We start from the raw sequence: 20,631 nt of genomic DNA on the forward strand, positions 1-20,631 counted from the left end.
TTTTCCACGGTATTTTTAATGTTTCAAAACCAATTATTAGATGTAACAATGTTTGCAGTTGCATAATAGTCCAGACAATGAATATATTGTAGAATGGTTGGAATATGCGAGAATTTTTGACTTCAGCACTTTGTTATGAGTAGTTAGTAGGTAAACATACTAAAAGTCCCCGCCCCTGGGAAGTGAGCTAATGGCGGGAGGGGGGCCGAAAGATCCCATTTTTTTAGTTTTTCGCTTATACCTCGGAAACGGTGCATGTAGAAAAAAAATATTTTTTATAAAAATGAAAGCTAATTAAATTTTCTATAAATTTGTTTCTATAAATATTTGTCGAATTCCCAATGGTCTCTGAGATATACGTTATTGAAAATAAAATCTTTCTGTTATATTTGAAGATGAGGCAGTCTGGCTCTAAGGCATAGTTTCTTAACCGGTGGTCCGCGAAGATTTTTGGGAGAGCCGCAAAAATTTTCTGCAGTTCAAAAGTAGTTAGTATCCATTTTTAAATGTTTATATTAAGCATACATAATTTTGAAAAACACTTTCTGAGATAATATATTATAACCAATAGAAAAAATCTTTTTTGAAAAAAGTAAGCCACCCCGGCGGGGAATCGAACCCTGCATCTCCCGGGTTTACGCCCCATCCGTGCATTACCACTATGCTACGCAGTGACATACTAATTGCGACAAATTTTAACTATTGGTCAATTTTAATACCTACTCATCAGCGCTCTTCCAAATCAAGCTACTTTGGCAATCGATTTTTGTTTCTTAAATCAAAGTAGATACCTATTAATTCGATTACTAACCGACGTCGTGGATTTCTCCAATATTTTTTATGATGTAACTTACTTGAACTTGCTAATAATTTGTAATTAACTATTTCTTTTATTCAACGAATAATTCACAAGATTTAAGAATGATACATTCTTAAATCTTGTGAATTATTCGTTGAATAAAAGAAATAGTTTATATTAAATGTCAAGTAACAAATATCTCTCAGAACTCATGCACCTACAAGGGTTCTCAATGATTTAACAATTACCGGAATGAATGACAATATTGTATAATACAACCATAAATCGTTTTCTGTAGTTTACCTAGAAATCAAAAATTTGAAGTGGGGTTGTATTATATTTCGACAAGTGTTTCAAAAATAGTGTAAATATAAATATTTATTATTTTATTACAATGTTGGTGGTCCGCAAAACATTTTTTTTGATTTTTTTGTGGTTCGCGGATGTAAAAAGGTTAAGAAACATTGCTCTAAGGTAAAAATATAATATAAACTTCAATTAATTTCATCTGTTATCTCTTTCGTTCGTTCAGAGTGACCACGTTGAAAAAGTAATGTTAGAGGTCAACAAGAAATAAGAGGAAATAAAAACTTTTCAAAGGAATCCAATTAAATCAGAAGCGACTGTAAACATCACCAGTGGATTTTTTGACATCATACAGTTAACAGTGTGTGGATATTTTAACAGTTCTAGAAATGTTCGTCAGTCACGCAATATCAATTCTTCTGTTTTGTTTTGCAAGCAGAATTAGTAATGGGATCGCGCAGAACAACTCTTCTACCCTGCTTTTCGGGCCTCTGTCTGAAAAAGCACTCCTAGACTCCATTCCAGGTATATTTTTAAAGGAGCAATTTGCATCGTAGACCTGTTTTTTAGTTGTAATTTATTATATACATACTTAGATACAAGCCCGACTTTGGGGTGATTGGATTAATAGGACCCAATCGGGCCTCGTGCACCAAGTGAGTTCGGACTTCGCAATAAAAATAAAACGATAGATTAAAGTTGGTTTTTAATTGTTATCGTTTAAATAAACATACATAATTTTGAAAACACTCATGAGAAAATATGGCCAAAAAATCTTTTTCGAAATAAGTTAGACACCCGGCAGGATCGAACCTACGCCTCTTGGGTTTCGCGCCTTGTGCATTACCACTATGCTATATATACCATGCTTAATTGCGATACATTTTAACTAGTGTGGCTTAAGCGTTGGCTAATAGTAGGGGTTCGCCCGCGTGTGCGCCCGCGGACACATTTTCGTGCGCCCCCGGCAGAGTTGAGAAAAAGGAAAATTGATCAACTTAAATCAGGACTATCTACACAGCAAACGTTTTTTACTAACCGTGTAAATAAAAATAAAAATGCCACCACTACTTCTTTTAAAATTTCTCATTTGTTGGCACAAAGCTGTTTGAAGGAGTTTTTAATAACTATTATTAACATCCGAAAAGACCCGGGAAGTACGCAAGACAAAGCCCAAAATCTTTACCGCCTTTTTACAAATGGTATCTATATGACCACTAAACGTCAGTTTACTGACAAACGTAATGCCAAGATCCCTTACAGATGATATTTGCGAGATAATTCTGCCATGAATCGAATACTGGAAAAACAATACTCGTGAGGCTTTAGTAAACGATAAAACATTGCATTTATCAATATTGAACTCCAGTTTATTACGCCAGCCCCAATCTTATATATTATCTATATCAAGTTGGAGTTGACGACAATCGTCCAAGGTGAAAACTTCCATGAAGAGTTTCAAGTCATCAGCAAACAACAAAAACATAGCTTTTTTAATTACCAATGCTATGTCATTTATAAAAATCGTAAACAGCAATGGCCGCAAGTTTGAGCCCTGAGGCACACCAGAAAGTATTGTAAATGTTGTATAAAAATTAGGTATTTCTATTCCATTCTGGGTATTGTTGACCTGCGTGTCCCTGATAACTATCTTAGAAATAGGGAGCATCAGTTGTTTATTCTCCCAATGAGCAGAATCAACCTGCCACTGGTAATGCCAATTGGAAGGGCGATAACTCTTTTCAACCAAATCGCTTCAGGTGTTGATATATTCCACTACGTGAGGGTGAGTAGGTGGACGCTATTTTATAAATTCTTAAAATAGGGTTTTCTTAGCAAACTCGGTGTACTTCTTTGAACTTATATAATATGTATAATTGTATTTTCACTGCTTTTGTACGTTTATATTATGTTCTCTTTTTATATTTTCATTTTTATCCCTTTTATTATAATTTTTATTTTTCTTTCTTCTTTATAATAATGTTTCATGTCATGTTGTGAAAGTTTTAAACTTATAATTTGTAATATCCAGGATACCTTTGTAAAAAAAAAAATGAAATTAAGGTAAAGCCACTCCTGGTAGTAGGTATTGTTATTTTCAACGCAAATATTTTTACTTTTAGGTATCTTACGGGAAGTTCACGATGCACAAGCACAAAACAGGCCTGCAAACTTGCCGCTGTTCAATATGTTCGGATTAAGGACAAAAGATGGAAATCCGGTCGAGATTTCCAACGCGAGTCCAGAGCCAATTACCAAAAGTCAGAAAATAACCATAATAATAACAAAACCCGATTCACAAAATAAGAATATCAGCTCATATCAAGAGTCGTTCACATATGATAACGGCACCTACAAAGAAAGTCATTCCTTATCGAACGGCACTTCCCCCACATTTGAAAACTTTCCTGAACTATCGAATCTGTTCAGATCGGGCGACACTCACAACATATTGCAGAGTGTAAGTTCTGACAAAAATAACGATATACCCTCAACAACCACTACTACATCATCGCCCGGGCCTTGTAAGCTATCAGACACGACATTGCCGAGTGAAATACCAGTTTGCGAAGGACAACTCATATTTGAAGAGACTTTTGAAAAACCTGCAAATAAGTTCACACCTGAAGTCGTAATCGCCGACCAGCCGGTAAGTTCCAACACTCTTTAGCCGACTCTCACATCAAAACTCGACAAGGCTAAAACATGTCGAATACGTCGATGTGACGTCATCGTTAATCCCGAAACACACGTTGCCAAACGGAGCTCCGCAGATTGGTCGAATGCGACTGTTTCGCTTGAAAAAAACAGCTGCTGTTGCAATCGACATGACCGTGCTCCGAGTCGAAGTCACATACAAAAACCTACAAATTGGTCATTCCTATACCGGCTCGCCGATCACCGCTTTTAAATATCTGTACGTTTCCAAGGCTACGCGCGATTGTCGCTAGGTAAATGTGCGTGGTCTTTACAAGCAACACTGGATCTCAGTTCTCGAAAGGTTTGTTCAGCACACGAGACGAGTTTTGATGTGAGCGCCGGCTTAGGTAGATGATGGCTATATCTACTTATTTTTCATTTCTTCTCCAGATGTAGACTAAATTGAAAAGGTATTGAACATACATAATTTTGAAAACACTTCTGAGAAAATATATTTTAACCAATAGAAAAAATCTATTTGAAAAAAGTAAGACACCCCACATGAATCGAATCTGCATCTCTCGGGTTTCGCGCCCACGCACATAGACCAATATGATAAAGGTAACATACTTAATTACGACAAATTTTAACTAATGGCTCTTATAATGGGCTAGATAATCTAAGGTGACATTACAATAACAGGAGTATAGTAATATCGATTTATTTTCTAATAAATTAAATATTTATCAAATTTATTACAGGACTATCCATTCGTCGTTTACATGAAGCACGAGGAAAATCTTTTCTTCAGAGATGGCTCAGTCATCATAAAGCCGCAGCTCTTGGAGGAGCGTTTCAAATCTATACGCGAAGATCTTGACATAACCGATGAGTATGTATTGAGTTATTATTTCAATTGAACTAAACCCAAGATCGCAAGGTGTGCAGTTTAAACGTCGGCGTATAACGTCATGGGGTCCCAGGTTCGAATCTTAGGTCTGGAAAATACACATGTAGCAATCATGCTACTCTGCATTAAATTAGTGACAAACTTTAATATGTAGATTTTGTTATTAAAACAGAACATTAGCAATAATTGTTGTCATCGTTTCCTCAATCATTACTAGACCAGCAGTGTTTGTTTTATATGAGAATGACGACAATATATACTGCGTTTAATTTAAATAAGAAGAAAAATCTATGAACTAAAACTCCATTCAGCGAGTCCGTCACGGGACGTTGGTACTGCTATTGTCACGAGTTCTCTACTTGACATAGTACATCCGTTATTCCACTCGAATCAAGCTTCTCACTGCATTCTTAGGTATAATTAACCACTTGATCGTATCGATATCATCAATACATAATTACCTCGCGATATTTATCATCACGTTTACATCTTTATTAAAGTATTATTTCATTCTTGTACAAACGTGAAACGACGATCTATGATCAAAACACATATTGTTTTTCAATTTGTTTTTCAGTCAGAGTATGGATCTATTAGATTGAGCTAGTGTCTAACATCAATTTCTCGTAAAAACATAAATCTGTTAATACAAAATCTCCACTCTGTGCAGACCTATGTGATCATATTACGATCGGACATGGTCAAAAAAAACTCAAACATAGTTACTTTTTGACCAAGTAAGTATGGATTTTTTTTCCATGAGCTATTAAAAGAAACTACTTTGGAGAGTTCTTCACTATCACCTATTTTCAGAGAGAGCTTTCAATATATCACGTAAGCCACGTGGTTATTTTTCAGTACCTATGTGCTTAATTAAAATCATTTATAAATTGTATTATAATTTGTTAAGAATAGGTTGATATTGTCTGAATTTTTGTTTGGGCTTGTAAAATTTTTTTTCAGACTTTTACTCGAGGGTAGTTTCTTTCCACCCCTAAGATGGTCAGAACGTCACTTTATATTATTGTACTATAAATTGTATTTATAATCAGCGCTCCAGATGGAAACTTTTACGAACCGGAGCGTTCAATTACTTTCCGAAAATATTTACATAATGTATGTTATAATTATATGTACCTATCATAATATATAAACATACCTACCAAGCTCAGCCGGTCAAATGAAATGACAGTCTGTAAACTTGTGGCAAGCAAGATTAGGGCATTATTTTGTCGGCGTCGCAGACAAAAATCGAGGTTTATGTCATAAATATATATTTTTTTACGATGAATTCGACAAGTTTCGTATAAAGTTTTGAAAAAGTATATACTTAAAGTAAATTAAATTTACAACTTTAATGCTTCATTATTTTCTATAAGATGGAGCGATATTTTTTGGGGTTGAATGGAAGGAGGCACAAATAGGAGCTGCGCTCCGGTGCGTTCCGTTCCATTTCGAGTGCTGATCCATTTTTATTACCACGTTTTTATTAGCTCGTATTCTTGTTTGTCCAGTACTTTGTGTGTCTAGTACATTATTTTTTCAAGATTTGTATTGAACGATTAAAGATTTTTAACTAACTTCCCGACTTGCTAGACATTTGAAACTTTTATAATATATCAGAACACAGTGACAATGCATTCTTTTAATACTTTTAGCCATTTTGAATTGAATTCGTTTTCAGTTAATTCTGTTTTGTATGGAAATTTATTATTATTGACTGCTAAGGGGGCCCTAGCAACTAAACTAATAATATATACGTGCGTCACTATGGAAATCAATATGAAATGTCAAAATGACATTTAAGTATTCTATATTTATTGAGTATTTCTATCGAGTACAATAAAAAGTTTTTAGTAATACACAGAATTGTCAAGTTTATATGATTCAACAGAAAATTTAAAAACGTGGTATATAAAAAGTTCTTTTTATCTTGTAATTATTTATTTCAGATGCACAGCACCCATTGACAGCCACCTGTGCCGCATGGAATCGGTAGCGGCATTAATTCTACCTCCCGTAATCAGCGCAAAAATTACTACCAAACACACATTCAGTTTTACTTACGGGAGAATTGAAATTGTAGCTAAACTGCCTGCAGGGGATTGGATTTACCCAGGTAAAAAATATAAATTTCACATTCATACTATTCTGTATTGCGTGACTTTCAAACCAGGGCTTCCGGAACTAAACCGAAAACCAGAAAAAACCGGTATTTTTGCCAAAACGAAAATCGGAACCGGAACCGAAAAAAATATCGGTTTTTCGATTCAGTACATATTCAAACACCTACAATAACATGATCTTACACCCCAGTTGTCGTTCAGTTGTAGTATTTTACAAATTTATAACTACGGTCATGCGTTACAGCATAACCATTGGTTTCGGAAAGTTGCGCCAGGCTATCATACAAGTACCATAATATGTTCTGAAGTATGGTAGGAATTAAATCTTTAATACAAACAAAAACATTTAAAAATTAATCACTCAATTCACTCACTAAAACGAAAACCGAAAAACCGTGTTTTTTTAGAACTAAAACTGGAACTGAACTGATGTATATTTTTTTACCTGAACCGGAACAAAAACCAAAACAAAAAAAGCGGTTCGAAACCCTGTTCCAATCTCAACAAGAAAAGTTTATAAATACTCTCAAACGACAGATTTACATAACATGTCAAATTTTATTAGAGAGATGATGAAGTGATCACTGTACCTATAACTGGTGCCAGTATTAGCGAGTCCAGGGATCGATTAAACGATTACATCATATGAGCGAGACCACTAGATAGGAGACGCCAATATTGTATTACTATTTTATTTACTCGAAAAAACTATCGTTGAAAAATCTTCAGTATTTTTATATTAAACCAATTTACTGAATAATTTGATAATATAGTAAAACCACTTACTTAATCCTGATTTTATTTGTATTTCCCTTTCTTCTGTTCCTTCTTTTAGTAATAGTGATAGCGGTGATTATATTTTGAATCAATTTCCGTGGCATTGGTCCTATGGCGGATGTTGTGTGTACTGTTGTACAAAAGTTATGATCTAATTAAAATACTAATTTTGCGGGTCTCGTGGTTGAGGGGCGAGACCGCAGTGTTTGGGGATGACCAGGAGGTGTAGATGGAGAGTCGTCAAGAGGAGAGATGAAAAGTCGAGATTTGGTGGTGGTTGCTCCGATGTATGCATGAACGAGTTTTATTTACAGCGTAAGATTATGTTACAAGAGCGTTATGTTATAACACTTTATGATATTGTCCTGAGGTCCGAACTCGTGGGACGGGAGCGACTTGCACGAGGCTTACTGATCAGATGGAGATTATGATTGATACCAATAGGTATTTAGACTGAGCACCTAATCAACTATGACCTGCTACTTATATGCATGAATATTTGGTAAATTGCGAGTCATTGTTGATGATGTTTGCAATTGAGAAATCTGCTGACCTCTGCATTATTTCACTTTGATGTCACGCGTGTAGAATATGGTGACTGTAGATGCGACGATTGTGCGATAGTTTAAATGACTTGTTAATTATTACAATGTTGAAATAATGATGACAAGGCCCGATGTCATTGACCACTATAATAATAAAAATATATTTATAATATTTCCAGAAATACAATTGGAGCCTCGATTCAATAAATATGGGGTGAAAAACTACGCATCGGGAATAATGAGAATAGCATCAATCAAGGGAAACCAGAAATATGCCAAAGATCTTGACGCTGGAGTCATCATTGACGGTGATCAAGACTTGAGAGGACTCAATATGAAATACAAAGCCGGAGTAAAAAATTGGAATTTGGAGTTCCATAATTACACTATGATATGGAGGCCAGGTAACGAAATAATTTTTGTTTTTCTTCTCCATGCTGTGATATGGTATTTTCGCTGCAAAATTCTATCTGATCTCTGGCTTGTGTTGGAGTCTATTTCATTACTTGTCCGAACACTAATTGATGGAGAAGTTCCACACAATAACAATATTTCAATTGATAATAATTTTGATACAAACGTTTTTTTTTTTGTTAATTCAAGTAACCAAAACTTTACTATCAGTCTACAGCAAGTCATCGTTTTTTTTTTCATTTATAAATAATATTGTTAAGCTGAGAATACGTATTAACTTTTTCATTGTGACCGAATTCGACTATAGTAAAAAGGTTCCTAAATTTATAGCGAATCTTTCAATATGTTCCCATTAGTCAAGGGTAGGTGTACCCAACCCAAATCGTTTGGTGGACCAAAAACAATATTACTGAACTCAGGTGGCCACACATATAAAAAAAGAACAAAGGACTAATTCAAAATACTTTACTGCCTTATAATTAATGTGACACTTTTTTTGTATATTTTTTATATCTTTTTCATTCTTTTTGGCCATATCCGCCCATTAACTGGAGCATATGGATAACACGCGGCGCCTCCAAGAATCCCTGTCGCTCGCCAGTCTTCTTGCTTCGTTCCAGGTCAAACCAGCATCCCGTAGCTCCGCCGTATACACTCTGTACATTGTATTTAGTGACCTTCCAGGTCGCCGGAATCCGGTCGGCTTGAAGATCTGTTGCATACTCGTATCTACTGGTAATTACCCGGCGCGCATCGCAGTTGATTGGTTGTGTTTTCATCGAGCAACCTGCTGCGACACTTCGTTTTTACTACAGTTAATTTCAAAAAGAACGATTCGCAGCGATACGTGGTCCCAAATACTGCTGTAATGCACATTGCCAATCGTTTTAATTTTGGAAATTTATCTTCGAGGATATCTTCTTCTTCTTGTTTCACCCTGTCACGTCCCAACGTTGGGGCATAGGGCAAGCACAAGTTGGCGCCACTTCCCTCGGTCTATCGCCAACTCCTGCGCCTCCCCCATGTCAGACCTGCAGCACGTAGGTCGCTTTTGTAGCATCGCTGCAGGGTGAGGGAGGGCCGGCCACGGCGACGGAACCCTTGAGGCTGTGCCACAAGGGTACGAAGTGCCGCACTCTTTGGCGGCATCCGGAATACATGTCCCAGCCACATAAATCTTCTCTTCGTGATAACTTCAATCACCGAAGGCTGTTGTGTCTGCTCACGAACTCGGGTGTTTGTAACGCGGTCGTACCAATGTACCCCTAAGATTCGGCGGAGACATCGATTCTCAAAGCTCAAAAGCCGAGACTCTTGAAGCTTATTAAGATGCCATGTATCACAGCCATACAGGAGCACAGGTAGCACGCACGCGTTAAACAAACGACATTTGGTCATCACAGAATACAGCCTTGACCTCCATGCGACTCCAAGTTGGTTGAACGCAGAGCCCGCCACACCCATGCGGATTCCAAGCTCACTAGAAATACCACTTTCAACGGCAACCGTGGCACCCAAGTATTTGAATCTGGACACCAGCTCGACGGGCAGACCAGAAACCTGGAGAGGAGTTTCGGCGTCGATGCATGCAGCACTGCACATGGATTTGGTCTTCGAGGATAGATTTCTGATAAAACTAAAACTTATTCCCTTCGAACATGCACTTTAACTGCATGCTTGATTGCAATTCTATTAGCTCTATTAGTAAAATTTGGAGGCGCCAATTCCACCTTCACGTTAAATGTGGTAAATTTACGAGAACGATTTCTTTTTATTGTATGAATACCAAAATGCAAAATATAGAAAGCAGAAAACTTCAATTGGGCCTTGAGCCGCAAAAAATCTTCATTTGGGCCGCGGGTTGGGCATGCCTGGTCTAGGGCCTAGGCCGTAGACTAATCTAGGCTACCAATTGAATATGGAGGAAAATACCATCCGGTTGGCGGTTTTTACGAATAACTGACCGGTTGCCCGGTTAATTCAGTAATATTTAAAACACATATATTATGTTGCATGTTTAAATACTTATATTTTCAATTTTATTTCGATCCATAGTATATCAGTTAAAACAATACGTACCTGCCTATCTATCTGTATATTATACTTATATATTTAGGTTTATTTTTTGAGTAAGCAACTGAACATAAGATGAGAAGCTAGTTAAGTAGTTATTTGAGGACATTCAGGGCTCGAAATGGACCGGAACGCACCGGAGCACCGTTCCGATTAATAAAATCTTGTAGGAAAATAATTTGACTGTCTGAGCTAGATCGGCCATAAAACAAAAAAACCTAACACTTATTTTTATAAAATTAGATAACTGTGTTAATATTTTCGTAAAATCATCAAGCGCTCCGGTTCGTAAAATTTTCCATTTCAAGCGCTGGGGACATTCCTTTTGCATTTCAAAAAGATTTTATTACATGACTAGCTCCCAGCAATAGTAGTTATTCGTGTCCGGAAACTTGTACGTATGCAGTTCGCCATAACACACTTCACCGTGAAATGTTGTTTCGGAAATATATGGCCGTATATTAAAGACCGTCCAAACTCTTTTGGTCGTATAGTACTGACATAAAATCCATGTCTAAATAAAACACAGTTCTTATCAGTTTACATGAAGCCAGCAGCAAACAAATTTTGAAATTGGCCGGTATACTTGATTATTTGTTAGGTTAGATTAAGTTTTCATATTTGAATTCATGAATTTTGCCAAAATCAGCTATGACAATAATTGAATTAATATTCATATTGGACGCTAAACCAAGAGATATCACGGAGACTTGAAGCTTTCGAGGTGTGGCTGTATAGACGCATCCTCAAAATTCCTTGGACTGACAGGGTAACAAATGTTGAAGTTTTCAATCGAATGGGGAACGACCTAAAAGTACCAAAACCAGGAAACTACAGTACCTCGGCCACATTATGAGAGGACAAAAGTACAGCATTCCCCAACTTGTCATTCAAGGAAAGGTCAATGGTAAGCGTAGCAGAGGACGGCGCCGCATTTCGTGGCTTAAAAACCTCCGTCATTGGTACGAGTGCAGCCCCACTGAACTGTTCCGAATAGCAGATGACAAATCCAAGATCGCCTTGATGGTGGCCGACCTCCACTAGGGGATGGCACAATAAGAAGAAGATTGAATCTAATAAAATTGGAGACCGTATAGTGTACGGTCATCTCTTTCCGACAAGAAAGCTTACGGCGAACTGTACCACGGTGAAATATTTTACGTAACAATTTACATGTAACCAAAATAATTAGGTTTATTGCATGGCAGATTGCAAATTTTGAAAAAGGTGAAAATAGGAAACGATAAAATCAAAAAAATAGTTAAATAATACATAATATTATACATAATCATTATGCACAAATGAGAAAAGGAATGAGTTGAATCCACATCCATCTTAGTTATTAAATTGTACACAGAAATATTGGATTTTCCATACAAAATGGTCCAAAAATCAATTTTCTTTCTATCTCTTTAAAAGTTTAGACTTAACACCTTCTTGCTTTCGTATGCAGATTTTATTTATTGTCATGCCACACTGCGCAGTTGTTAATGTGTCTGTTTATATAATTCTATTTTATATTCGGTTTGTTTTATGCGGTCGGTTAACCGCATAAAATTAACCAGTTTTCGGTTGGTTCAGAAACGCGCGGTCACCCGGGTAACCGGTTTGTATGCTGTACATTAGTCCTAAATTTTCGAGAATTTTTTGACAATTTATTTGTGTATTTTTTGCAGATAGCATAACTGTAGCCGTCGATGGCGAAGAATTCGGGACAATCAGACCTGCCCGTGGAGGACTTGATCGAGGCACTCGGGTGAAAACTAACACAGCCGAACAGTATTTTTTGTCGAGAGGCACGAAATTGGCACCATTTGACGATCATGTAGGTTTTATACGATCCTCATATTCAGCTTACTGATAATATTATACTATTTTAGTCGGTGGGTGTTACTTGATCCATTTATTGATTAGTGGTCGTCGCTCTAACCAGTTTAACCTATTCGTATTCAGTGGCGAAGGCTCCATAGTAGGTGATTATTTAAAGCCTACCTACTAAGGAAAATGGATCTTCAAGCAAATAATTTAAATTAAAAAATAAATACACTGAAAAACCCAAGATAATTGATAGTCATGTATCGTCAAAATTCAGAAGTACATAGCTTTATTTTATAAATTAGTAAGGTTTATAACCATAACTACTGCCGCAAGGATTCAACTATGTTATGAAATATTCGATGGGAATTTAAGATGTGGTTTGTGTGCGTTTTTAGTCACGTGACGCCACTGACGCGAGTCTCTGTCTGGCTTTTTATTCCGAAATCATAGGCTGTTTAGTTAGCGCTTACATCCGCACATTTATTCAAAATAATTAATAAGAAGATAATTTAATCGATTGTTGTTAAAAATATAAAATAATTTATCTCGCGATTTTTATTTATTATTTTATTTTAAGTATTTTAAAATGTCTAGCTTTACGGATTAAATTATAAATTGTTTTGGAACATATTATACACAACAACGGATATTTTCAAAGATGTTAGATAATATATTTTGAGCGTATGTTACGTTTATAAGCGTTTAGGAAAATACATAATTCAATCGAATTGCTTATTTATAACAAATTATATCAAACTAATTGAGATTTTGAAATTTCATCGATTTAGTATACCTATTCATCAGTAGTAATATAGGGTTATCTTCTTATTTCCCGTAAATATATCTGATAAGCTTGGTTACTCCACAGCCTACCTCTTTCCAAAAGTCACCCTTCGCCACTGGCGTATATGGGTTACTAATCAAAATTTGGTTGATTAAATTATTAAGTGGATTGTATAATAACATAACTTATATATTATTATACATAACTTTTGGTGGCGCTTTTAGCAGTGGACTGTAATTTTGAAGGTGATGGTGGATTACGGATCTAAGGGGGGTTTACACAATATGCCAGACACTGACCTTTAATGTTGGAAGGGCTGGCACGCACTGGTACCGGTTCGATGTTCACTCACTCACGCACTGGTAAACGGACGATACACTTTCGGATGGACGATATATTATGAGGTTGATGAATGATGATTATGATAAGTTCAGGGTGGATTATTGATGGACGCGACGTTCTCTCAAACCGTAACAGACTTAATGCAACGTAGTTTGAATATATATGTTTTGAGTTAACATTTAAATCATTCTGTATAACGCGATGCGGCTTGTAGGTAGCGACGGTAACGTTATAACAAACTTGCTCACGTCCGCTTACTGCATATCATTTGAGCTAACTCCTTATTCGCCATCACGGTCGTATTATGACCCGTAATTGCTCATCGTCTGGTCATATGACAATAATAAATAAGGGAATTTGAGTAGGTTGGGACTAAGGATGAATGCGATCACAATTTGGCCCAACCAACTATTTTCAGATAACTAAATCAACATATTTTGCACATTTTGTTTAAAAAAAATAACGAAATCTAAAAGTTTAGAGTATAACAAGATGATATGATTTGACATTTTTATATATTATTCGATAGCAACTCAAGTAACGAAAGTACGTGATGTAATTATACTTAGAAAACACTTTGTTGGACTGGTTTAGTGATGGTTTTTGTTTGTTTGTATGTTGTAGGCCATCCAGCGCTCGAAATGGAAAAAAATTACGAACCGTAGCGCTCGATAATTTTACGAAAATATTAACACAATTATCTAATTTTATGCGTATTTTATAAAAAGAGTGTGTAAGATTCTTTTGTTTTATTGCCGATCTAGCGCAGACGGTCAAACTATTTTTCCACGAGACGGAGCGAAAAATTTGGAGATCTTATGAACCGGAACGGCACTCCGGTGCGTTCCAGTCCATTTCGAGCCCTGAGGCCATCAAAAGCATGCTTTCCTTCCATATTCAAAAAAAAAAAAATGAGTTGTATTTAGTCAAATTAAAACTCAATCTTAAAAATAAATCAGTTGACATGCCTTGCTGATGCATTATTATATTGATCACAATGAGAGCCATCTTGATAAAATGCCACGACATGACCATTTTGAAAAAGTGCTACGTCGTGATTGGCTAAGATGAATGTGACCACGTTTGATATAAAAATTCAGTGGATATGACTAAGTTTGAAAAAAATCACATCTTCTATTTGAATTTTTGAAGCAGAAAGTGGGGAGATAGCCATGTCTTAACTAAATATTATTATATAAAACAACATAAACAATCATACCAACCAAAAATCTCAAAAAAGTCAATGAGTGGAGGTGGCCACGTTTGTTTTTTAACGTAACAATTATAAACATTTTGTATTAATTTCCAGTTCTATATTGCGATCGGCGTGGCAGTGGGAGGAAGTGAATTCAACGACATAGCGAGAAAGCCCTGGACCAATGATTCTCCAAAAGCAAGGCTGGATTTCTGGAACGATAGATCTAACTGGTTGTCCACTTGGAATAGTGAATCGATACTCCAAGTAAAATCCGTCAGAGTATATGCCTTATGATTGAACAAAATCAAAATTTCAAATAGCATTGTGATTTATTTTGAAGTGCTGGCAATTCATGGTGGAAATGCGTTGTATTTTTAAGTTAATAAGACGCAATTTTTTAATTTTACTTATTCAACTTTCATTTGATATCTGGACCGGTATCTTCCGCCTCAGGACAGTTGAAAATATCCCTATGAGTTTGTGTTTTGTTAAATTAAATTAATAATAGTATTGTGATAGGTATTTGTAAATATTAATGTAGACTTGTATAATTTGATGGAATCATTCACTCAAAGTCACTGTAATTATTATTATCGAATAAAACTGAATAATAAGCATATACCTACATTATTTTCTTATTATTTGATAGAATATATTATTATATTATATATCATTATGTATGTATTGTAAAAATAAGTTTCGGGTTTCCTTTGAATGGACGACAGAGGGTTGTGCGAAATTTCTTACCAAGGATAGGTGAATTTAAAAACTATCTGGTAATTGTGGTTATTTAAAAACAGAATTTTCATTTAACATTTTATATTACGAATAGGTACAATTCAACACAGTTATAGTAGGTACATACATAATTTGAAAACACTTTTGAGAAATTCATAACCACTAGAAAAAAAAAATTAAAAAAAAATACGACACCCAGCAGGATTCGAACCTGCGCATCCTCGGATTAACACCCAAGTGCTTGCTATAATATACAATATAGCTAATATTTTTTTAATAAAATATTCTTTTATTCAATGGATAATTCACAAGATTTAAGATTGTAACATTCTAATAATTGAACATACATAATTTTGAAAACACTACTGAGAAAATAATATATTACAACCAATAGAAACAATCTTTTTTGAAAAAGTAAGACACCCGGCAGGAATCGAACCTGCATCTTTCGGGTATAGCGGCGCGGTCTGGTACTTTTTCAAAAAAAAAAATCTATTGGTTATAAAATAAATGTTATAATATATTTTCTCATAGCTACTAAATGTTTTCGATTAAAAGATATTTGTATAATATTATTAATATTTTAATATAAAATATATAATATACTGTGATCGTTGTGTCAAAATATACTTTTAAACTACTCTGAATATACACAACCATCATCATCATCGGCACTACAACCCAATGTGGGTCTTGGGATGTCTCCACTCCCCTCTGTCTGCCGCAAGCTCCCTCCACCGTCTCAGTCTCAGGGATGATGTGTCTCTTTCTATACAGTCCAGCCACCGCAGTCTAGGTCTCCCGACCCTCCTTTTCCCTTCTGGTCTGTTGAAGAGAAGCCTCTTTGGTGGTTAGGTGTCTTCCGTCCTTGATACATGGGCTGCCCAACGAAGTCGCCCCACTTTCACGTGTGAGACTACAGGGGGATCTTCATACAACGCATATAGTTCATGGTTGTACCTTCCTCGCCACGTGCCATCCTCCTCACATACAGCTCCGAAGACTCTTCTTAATATCTGTCTTTCAAAGATATCCAGCTTCCTCTCATCTTTTTTTGATAAAGTCCAGCATTCCGACCCATAGGTTAATATGGATCTGATGAGGGTTTTGTATAACTTTATCTTAGTTTTCTTTGAGAGGAGTCTTGATCTGAAGTGTCTTTATAAACCGTAGTAGGATTTGTTTGCCAGAGTAATCCTTCTGCTAACTTCTTGGCTGATGTCATTTTGAGGGATAACGCGTGATCCCAGATATATGAACTCGTCGACCCTTTCGAACTGATACGTGTCAATTTTGAGTGGTGAGCTTGAAGGAGCCTCACTTGCAGGCATGTATTTTGTTTTTTCTTCATTAAGTCCCATTTCTATGGCAGCTCTTTCCACTGCGATAAATTCCTCTTTTAAGGCTGGTTCTGATCTTGCCACTATGTCTATATGATCGGCATAGCCAAGTAGTTGCCCAGAATATACACAACCAGGTACTCAAATACTACAAAAAAATATAAAAGTTTTGAAAAATATACTCTAAACCTCCAATTTGTATAGTATTTTAAAAACTAGCATCACCTCGGCCATAACTTAATAATACTTACGTCAATAATTAATATCTGGTTAGATATAAAAAAAAAACTATTTCAGGCTGGAAATTTGAATACCTATTTTTAATTTTATTGCTCCTACAACACGTGACCCCTCCATACCACTTTTCCCCTAAATACATTTTAAAACCTACTGTTATGATTTATATAATGACAGAAACGACGAAGCTAATTCTATTTCGACCAGCGCATCCTTCATGGTATCATCTTTGAAAAGTCGACGTTATCTTTCTGATCAGTATTTTCTTTACAAAATTATCAATGATTTTGTTAACCCACCAAACCTACTCGAAAGGGTGGGTTTCCACTGTCCATCAAGATTTACGCGAAACCCAGTTTTGTACCATGTTAGTCGTAGTGATTCAAATGATGCACAAAACTCCTTTATTCGGCGTTCTTCTTTAAATTACAATATGTCTTTCTCCGCCGTTGATCCTTTATATAATACATCTGTTTCGTTTAAACGCGCTATCTCCAAAATTTTGTATAATGGATATTAACCTAATTTAAAATGTATGTATATATTACATAATATAACTTATTTTAGTGTATAATTATTCCTCATTTTTCATGTGTTCACTCTTACTTTCTCACTTTTTATTCTTGTTAGGCTTAACTATATTATAATTTATAGATTTAAACTTTGTTGGTTGCACTATAATTTCAGTATTCTTTTTAAACATATTTTTGTATTAAAAATGTAACTCTTTGTTTCCTTAATAAATAAATAAAAAAAAACATACGACGTAATCTCATAATCACATATGCATGCGAAACAGAACCACAATAAAAAAATGTTCAGTGACTTAGAGTAGCACTCCATGGTATCGAGGGGGCATAACACGTAAATACCAAAAAACGGAATACTTCGACAAAATAAGCAATCAAATGGGCTTATCACATATTAAGCAGTTTTCGTGGTCATTTCACGTCATTATCACGTCGGGGTCACCACTTTGGGGGTAGATAAGGAAACAGTTGATATGTTGATTGAGGCAGCGGTAGTGTAGATGGATGTGGATGTTTATGTATCTTGGTGCAGTAGTACAGAGAGTTGTTACAATGGTCGTAGTAAGACAACGGTGTAGAGTGATCAAAGGTTTGGTGGTATTAATGAACTCAATGAACTCAGAGACTTGATTCGAGTGGAATGGCGGTTGACTATGTCGAGCAAAGAACTAGTGACAATAGTAGCGCATCTCGTGACGGACTCGACAATTTGAGTGAGGATTCATGCATTGTTCTTCCAATTTATACAAATTCAGTACATACCTATATTACAAGAGATATATATTTATCATCGCATATTTTTAATATACAAAATTTACTTACATAGCGGCGTTAATTCGACTGGTCCCTTTTCTGCTTTACGCATATATGCATTAAGGTTAGTTTTGCTTACTCCCAGGGCTCGAAATGGACCGGAGCGCACCGGAGCGCCGTTCCGGTTCATAAAATCTCGAAAATTATCGCTCCGTCTCGTGAAAAAATAATTTGACCGTCTGAGCTAGACAGGCCATGTAACAAAAAATCTAACACACTTTTTTGGAAAATACACATAAAATTAGATAACTACCTATGTTAATATTTTCGTAAAATTATCGAGCGCTCCGGTTCGTAAAATTTTCCATTTCGAGCGCTGCATACTCAACTCATTTGACCAAATTTCAGACTTATCGCCCTCTTCCTTTCGCACACAGGTATATTGATTGATATTGTTATTTAAATAAATCAACTCATTGTGCACTTTATATTCAAACTAAAAATCGAAAATTAAGTTATTTTTAATTTACTTTGGCAACATTAATGTGAAAATGAAAAAGTTTGACATAAAAACTGATGGAATAATTTAAAAGAAAAGATTTTTAATAACCAACACAAGTATTCAGACAATATGAATTTATTGAAAAATGTTTTTTAATGACATTGAAAAGCCAATTACTAAGCTTATTTTAAGAAATTTAGTCACCGAGCCCGACTTCAGAGTGCTTAGTATTCTAATATTTATATATTGATCGTTTGCCATCAGTTGACATTACTGGAAGCAGTCAATATCTGGCAGGTCGCATATAAAGCGATAATTTATCATTGTGTATACACCAACGGCTCTTGTGGTGCATGATTTGTACCACGTTAAGATCGGGGGGGCAAAGGTCTCTATACAAGTGTTATCTCTATAAATAGCGAAGCGGGGTCGAACTCAGTGAATGCAATAATTATTTAGCATGAATCCATTTTTGAAAATAAACCAAAAGACGTCAGCGTGTTATTACTACGAGTAACTTAATTGTTTGAAGTAAATTTAATAAAACTGTTGGGTCACTAGTGTGGTGTTCGATGTGTGGGTCGAGGATGATGATAATGACGTATACGATGTAGCAGGGCGAGATTTATTAGCAGCGTATCGGTACAATAGTATATTATACAATGATAGTACATATAATCTACTGAGATAGTTACGAGCTAGGTACTTGGATTCGAGTGACATTTAGATAAATTATTCTTCGTTATTTATACACTAAAAAGTAATACATTAACATTAAATTCTGTTACATAATCATATTGGACTAGTTATAGAGTCAGCGTTTTAAATCAAGTAGCTTGTGAAATATTATTTTATTACTACAGTCATAAGAAAATATGATACCATGAAAAATGATTATTCGGCTAATACACCGTAATGATATAATGTGCTGTGATATGATGTAATAATATACCGTATTCAATATTGCCAATCAACTTGCTGATCTAGCTAAGAGTTGTTTGCTGGAAATTGATTCGCTGGGAATATATTACTGCAGAGTAATTTGATACATTAAACAATAGATATCTGATCGCTATTATTCTGCAGCTACAAAACATTTAAATTGTATCAAATTTCAAGAAATTTAACAATCATATGTGTCGCTAGATTTCAAAATCAGCCAAGTCCATAGGATAATAGGAGAAAAACAGCTTTTTGTATTCTCAAATATACAGTCACAATGGTGAAAGATTATATTATTTCGAGTATAGAATATTTAAAATTAATAAATTCCACATTTTGATAATGCAGAAATGTTAGAAAGCAGTAGTTCTTCAGCAATTCACAAAAACGTCAAGAATACCTAAAGGTGGACTTGGCTGATTTTGAAACGTAGCGACACATATATCGATCGGTAGTTCTGTTGAATAAAGTACCTTTCAAATTCATGACCATATTAGAAGAGCTTCCATTATCAGGATTTCATCATGGGTAACTGAAAAGGTTGAGAATGAATAGTGGATTTTTGAGAGGATAATGGGATAAAAAATGTATATTCTAGAATCTATAAGTACTTTCATCTTCCATCATCTCAGTAAAACAGTATAACTCACATGGAAATGTGACATGTTAAAATTTATTTTCAAAAAGTTTCATAATTCACCATCTATTCAAAATTTTCAATAATTGTTTGATTGTCTCCAGTGACGTCCCCAGACAAAATGCCGCCAATAGGCAGCGAAATAAGGCTGCCCTATTTTTTATACAGTATTTTTCATTATTCTTTCATGACTAAAATATCTAAGAAATGTGTTGTATAA

The 20,631-nt window shown here is 35.4% G+C and overlaps 1 protein-coding gene across 1 annotated transcript; it reads left to right on the forward strand.

Annotated features, from left to right (window-relative positions):
• The first annotated feature begins 1,433 nt into the window (after nucleotides 1-1,433).
• Nucleotides 1,434-15,360, forward strand: LOC147063686 (beta-1,3-glucan-binding protein-like). The gene is made up of 7 exons (XM_085959839.1): nucleotides 1,434-1,630; nucleotides 3,229-3,755; nucleotides 4,507-4,637; nucleotides 6,608-6,774; nucleotides 8,283-8,507; nucleotides 12,267-12,415; nucleotides 14,844-15,360. Exons 1-7 carry the CDS (start codon nucleotides 1,495-1,497, stop codon nucleotides 15,024-15,026), a joined length of 1,518 nt encoding a protein of 505 aa, XP_085815965.1. The 5' UTR covers nucleotides 1,434-1,494; the 3' UTR covers nucleotides 15,027-15,360.
• Nucleotides 15,361-20,631: the final 5,271 nt, after the last annotated feature.

The sequence above is a fragment of the Rhyacophila brunnea genome, unplaced genomic scaffold (genome assembly GCF_057557595.1).
Source record: "Rhyacophila brunnea isolate RB1 unplaced genomic scaffold, BYU_Rbru_1.0 scaffold_9, whole genome shotgun sequence".
Taxonomy (NCBI): Eukaryota; Metazoa; Arthropoda; class Insecta; order Trichoptera; family Rhyacophilidae; genus Rhyacophila; species Rhyacophila brunnea.